The sequence below is a fragment of the Brassica oleracea genome, chromosome C7, assembly GCF_000695525.1.
Source record: "Brassica oleracea var. oleracea cultivar TO1000 chromosome C7, BOL, whole genome shotgun sequence".
Lineage (NCBI taxonomy): Eukaryota > Viridiplantae > Streptophyta > Magnoliopsida > Brassicales > Brassicaceae > Brassica > Brassica oleracea.
The window spans coordinates 27,224,533-27,229,568 of NC_027754.1; the positions used below are offsets into that span (position 1 = coordinate 27,224,533).

At 33.2% G+C, this 5,036-nt stretch overlaps 1 protein-coding gene across 1 annotated transcript; it reads left to right on the forward strand.

Moving 5' to 3' along the window:
- The first annotated feature begins 450 nt into the window (after positions 1 to 450).
- On the forward strand, positions 451 to 1,324 carry LOC106302981. The gene is made up of 3 exons (XM_013739367.1): positions 451 to 591; positions 671 to 886; positions 1,007 to 1,324. The coding sequence occupies exons 1-3, from the start codon at positions 451 to 453 to the stop codon at positions 1,322 to 1,324; spliced, it is 675 nt and encodes a 224-aa protein (XP_013594821.1).
- Positions 1,325 to 5,036: the final 3,712 nt, after the last annotated feature.

Below are 5,036 nucleotides of genomic sequence, written 5' to 3' on the forward strand. Positions count from 1 at the left end.
ACCCGTAAGATAACCAAGATTATGAAAAAGAAGTTTAATAAGCCTTTCTATAGTTGGACCTGTGTGCCTACAGACAGACAAGAAGGATACTTCGTTGAATTTGCGGTAACCTTCTTTATCTTTTACATTCAGTTTATAGTTCTTTCTGTTGTGAAAAGAAATATCGGCAAGTAAAGTATGCAATGAAACTAGGTGGAACAAAGAACACTGAAACATATATAATTATTTATTTGTATGTGAGAGATATGTAAAGTAGCTAGCAACCATGCACGATAAGCTTATATGTTATCTGTTGTTTTGTAGAAAAAACACACATGGAATCCCATGTTAACCGGTCTTGTTCAAGAACACTTTGAATCCATTTGTCAGCTTCGAATGAAAGGTATGGTCAGTGATGTAAGGACCTCTCGCGAGCAACCGAATTGGATAGGAGATACACTCTGGAAACAAATGACTGCTTATTGGGACACTGAGGCAGCAGTGGGAAAGAGCCGCAAGGCATCAGCAGCTCGTTTGTCTGAACGTAATGGTCTTGGTATTCACAAGCATAACTCAGGACAGAAGTCCTATATGCAAATCGAACAGGAGCTGGTGAGTATCATTTTCTTTGTCTCGTTTTCTTTAACACTTGTCTCATTTTCATGTGTGACTTTCTTCCATTTCATTTCAGACAGTGGAGTTGGGAAGACCTGTGAGTTTTGGTGAAGTATTCATCAAGGCTCATACAAGAAAAGATGGAACCTATGTTGATTTCAAAGCAGAAAAAGTTGCTGAGGCTTACAAAAAGAAAAAGGAAGAGAAGTTGGCTAACCTTGAGAAGGATAACACTGAAATCTCAGAGGGGCTTTTGCTAGCAATAGAAGAGGACAACGAGCTGTTTATTCAGGTCTACTATTTTTTAAAAAAAATATTTTACAGTCATAAGTTTTTGCATTAAGAGTTTGGAGTTGTTTTCCAGCTTGGAAATTGATTGATAATGACTTACTCATTGTTTTCTTTGTTGTAGTCAACTTTCTGCAATGACAGAGGAGACCTTTTTGGTATTGGAAGCCTGAAGAAGAAGCTTAAGAGAAAACCAAATGACCCGATCAGCTCCTATTCTTTCATGCACATGCAACAAAAGCTTGAAGAAGCTGAACTCAAGATAAAAGAACAAGAAGCCCGTATTGCCAAGGCTGAGGCAGACCGTGCACTGGAACAAGCTACTAACCAGGCTAAGATGGCTGAGTTCTCCCTTATGCACAAGTACATGCGTTCAACTGACCAAAAATACCTTGATTTCATTGCCTCTGAAGCATCATCTCCAGCTCCTCCTGATCAGTAAAAGCTGTGTACTTAGGTTATCATATTTAACTATCTTTTGGTGTTTGGTATTTTGTACATATAACAACTCTGATAACTTTTTGGTATGTATCTGTATTTTGGTGTTTGATTTGGGATGTATCTTTTTGGTAATTAGGATTCTAAAAACTTTAATCTACCTCCAGTTTCTTCATTTAGCATGTGTCAAATGATTAATCCCACAAATAAAAATCAAAAGTGAACCAAAATAAATAAATACCAAATCCCAAATCAATGTTTGTATCGGTCAAAAAACAGTAGCTCCGTAGTCACTTATCAGTCGCTAAATACGTTGATAATCAGTCGTTAATCGTGGCCACCTCGGTCACTAATTAGTCACTATATATACCGACCGTTTAGCGACTGGTATATTAGTCATTAAATACGTCACTAAAGTAGTCGCAAAATCAGTCGTACCTTAGCGACTACTTTACGACTGTTAAAAGACTGATATAATGGTTGGTAGTCAGTGGCTAAATACCGACCGATTAACGACCGATTTATTTAGCGACGCACACTATAACGACAGGCTTAATTAGTCGTAAATCAGTCGCTACTCTTGATTTAGCTACCGATTAGCTACTATTCTTCCAGTAGGTAAAAACCTGTTTTCTTGTAGTGGAAACGCATACGATGAGACTCATACAAGAACAAGAAATTAATGCATATCACAACTTCCTATCTCAGTTTTCTTTCAAAACCAGTAATGAACATAACAATGAGACTCATACAACAACAACAACAACAACAACAAAATGCAGCTACCGACAATTTACTGGTCATAAAAGATATTAGAGACTAAGTCTCCCATATTGGTAGTTGGAATGGATCACAAGTAATATTTAAGATAGAGCAGTCAATCCACTTATTACCAATTACTTTTATGTTGGAAGTCCATCTATCTTAACATGGTATCAGAGTCCGATCTATATAGTCCAACCCGATCCACATTGATCTGACCCAAAGTTAGCCCATCGATCCTTACTCGAATATTCCGAGATTGACAATCAAATAATCATCATCTCGAGTGAGCGTACTAGAGGCTAAGTCCCCACATCGGTAGATCTTAAGTAATATATAAGATAGATATGTTAATCCACTTATGATCAATTAGTTTTAGTTGGAAGTTCATCTAGCTTAATGATGTGGGAGATTTAGTCTCTAATACAAGACAGCTAGTCATGCTGCTAAACTAACTGCAGGATACTATAACCCATCAAACTGTGATGGGTACTCTCTTGTTTTCAAAACTTTGAAGAAGTATTCCGTGACTGTGAAGTTGTTTTCAAAACTTTGAAGAAGTATTCCGTGACTGTGAAGTTTATGAGTCGGTCTTCAAATGAGCATAGATAAGCACTAGCTAATCCAGAAGGTCTGAGTTAGCAGGTAATGGCAGTTTTCATTTATGACTTAGCTTTCTTATTTCTCTGCAAATGTGTTTTCTTTAACTGAAGTTTGGTTGTGTGGGCAGGTGGTCAATGCAGCTTAGGATTAGGGATTTGTTTTTGGTGGAGAGAATGCGATAACTTCTTTAGATAGAGAAGATTGTATGGGGACTAAATGAAATAGCTAAACCAAAAATCCCTCCAAATAGTTATCACTTATATTTCTTCAGTTATAGCCAACCTTCTCCTCTTGTTTAAGGATCTATTTGCTTTACAGATTTGGACTACTTTATAAAACGTATACATGGTGAGATTTAACATACAATCAATCTCGCATGTCTACATTGCTAAAGTTGTGGTTCTTAAAATTATTTGTATGTTTTTGCAGGTGACATATACAGAGATAAAGAATGGCCGGAAATCAAAATTGAGTGATAAAAGTTGCAGGGTTTTAGAGGTTTTAAAGCAAGTCGTTGTTTGAACTTTGAAACATCAATTTTTTTTTACCTCTTCTTCACAGGGACTAAATTTGATATTACATATGTAAACCCCTACACTCTATAGGAGTAACTAATTATCACATTTTCCATTGCTAATGTTTAGGTCTAAAATCTAAACCTCATTCATAATTTATTTACTTTTAAAATTATACATGCGAGTCTTATACTATTTTTGGTTTTAAATAGTTAAATGCAATTATTCTGAACCCACTCAAGTAGAGCATCTACTTTTTCAGATATATTTTGGCAACTTATGCTTACAAGTAGTCAGTCATTGGTAGGTAAAGAGAGTCCATTTTTAAATAAGATGCTCTCTTGCACACGTTTTTTAGTTAATTAAAAATAATAAAATGGAAAACAATGGTTTTTACCTCATAATAATGAAGGTAAAGAGGAGAAAGTAAACAGTGTAATAATTTGTTTTTTAATCAAAAACAGTGTAATAATCTAATACTACGCCTTTAGGTATGAGTTCGGTCCTGTCCTTTAATATCATTGTTTGTACATGGCAACAACTGAAGGATTAAACCGAATTTAGTCAGTAGTAAAGTATATTTTGAAGAAGAAGATATTAGTTAATGGGTAATTGACGGGGCAGAAAGTGTTGCACCTAAAACCTTTTGACTAAATTGCTCGAATCCGATTTCAATGATGTCATTAACTTTGGTACAAAGTTACATGTTTTTCTTGTACTATTACAGACATATTCTGATAAGATTCAGATTTCTCATCATTGTATTCTGATAAGTTAGAAGAGCATTGAAGAACGTCTTTAAACAGGATACTCAGAGCATGATTAATTGAAGATTTTTAGGGTGGAGTTCTTGGCGGAATATCAAAAACTGTCTATTAACTCTTAGTTAAAAATGCTAAGAACCGATTCTTAAATAAGATATTTAAAAGTCGGTTTTTAGCATTTTTAGTTAAAAGTAAAGAGACAGTTTCTTATATTCTGCTAAAAATTTCACCTTAAGAACTTTTTATTAATCATGGTCAAATAAACAGAAGAGCTCTAGAAGAACTTAGAAATGGATCGTTAGTAATTAACCTTGAAAACTGTGCTTGTTAACTCCGAACAGACAAGAACTCCTAAGCCACAAGGCGGAAAAACGACTTATTCATGACCGCACTATGAAACCAGAGAAAATACATACCCAAACAATATTAACGTGCCAAAACATTCCTAAACTAAATAAGAATTTGAATTGCATACCTAAACTCATAATAAATAGCTAAAACATGCATATAGCCGGTTATATGATGATTTGGACTATTTTTTTAAAAAAAATTTGTAGTTTAGTCCCTATAATTCTATTTTTTGTTAATATGCCTTAAATAACTTAAATAATCAAATTTATCGTATTTATAATTTTAATTTGAAAAGTACAATTTTATTTTTTTTACCAGATTTTAATTAAATTTAATTATTTATCAGAAATTTAGATAGTTATCATATACAATATATTAATTAATTTAGTTATCAAAGTATGTTATCTACCTTATTAAAACATGAGAATTAATTATAAATAATCTTACTCATATGTAATAATTACAAGAAATAGCACTCAATTTATATTTATATAAAATTTTATTTACAAATATAGTCATTCAAATTTTAATCAAAATAACTAAAAATACTCTTTAGAAATTTGATCTTACAGTAGAGATCTTTAATAATATTACCCTTACTTAATAAAAAGAAAAGAATGGCTAGTTAACCAAAAATAGTTTCAAACACAACATCTCAAGAAAACAAATATCGCACAAAACCACTAGACCATATTACATTAATTTTATTTTGCTACAAAAT

Excerpts from the sequence above, each read along its gene's own strand:
- LOC106302981 (XM_013739367.1), top strand. The coding sequence starts at position 451 with ATGACTGCTTATTGGGACACTGAGGCAGCAGTGGGAAAGAGCCGCAAG. Across the intron at positions 592-670 it reads TGCAAATCGAACAGGAGCTG|ACAGTGGAGTTGGGAAGACC; the intron begins GTGAGTATCATT and ends ATTTCATTTCAG. Across the intron at positions 887-1,006 it reads ACAACGAGCTGTTTATTCAG|TCAACTTTCTGCAATGACAG; the intron begins GTCTACTATTTT and ends TCTTTGTTGTAG.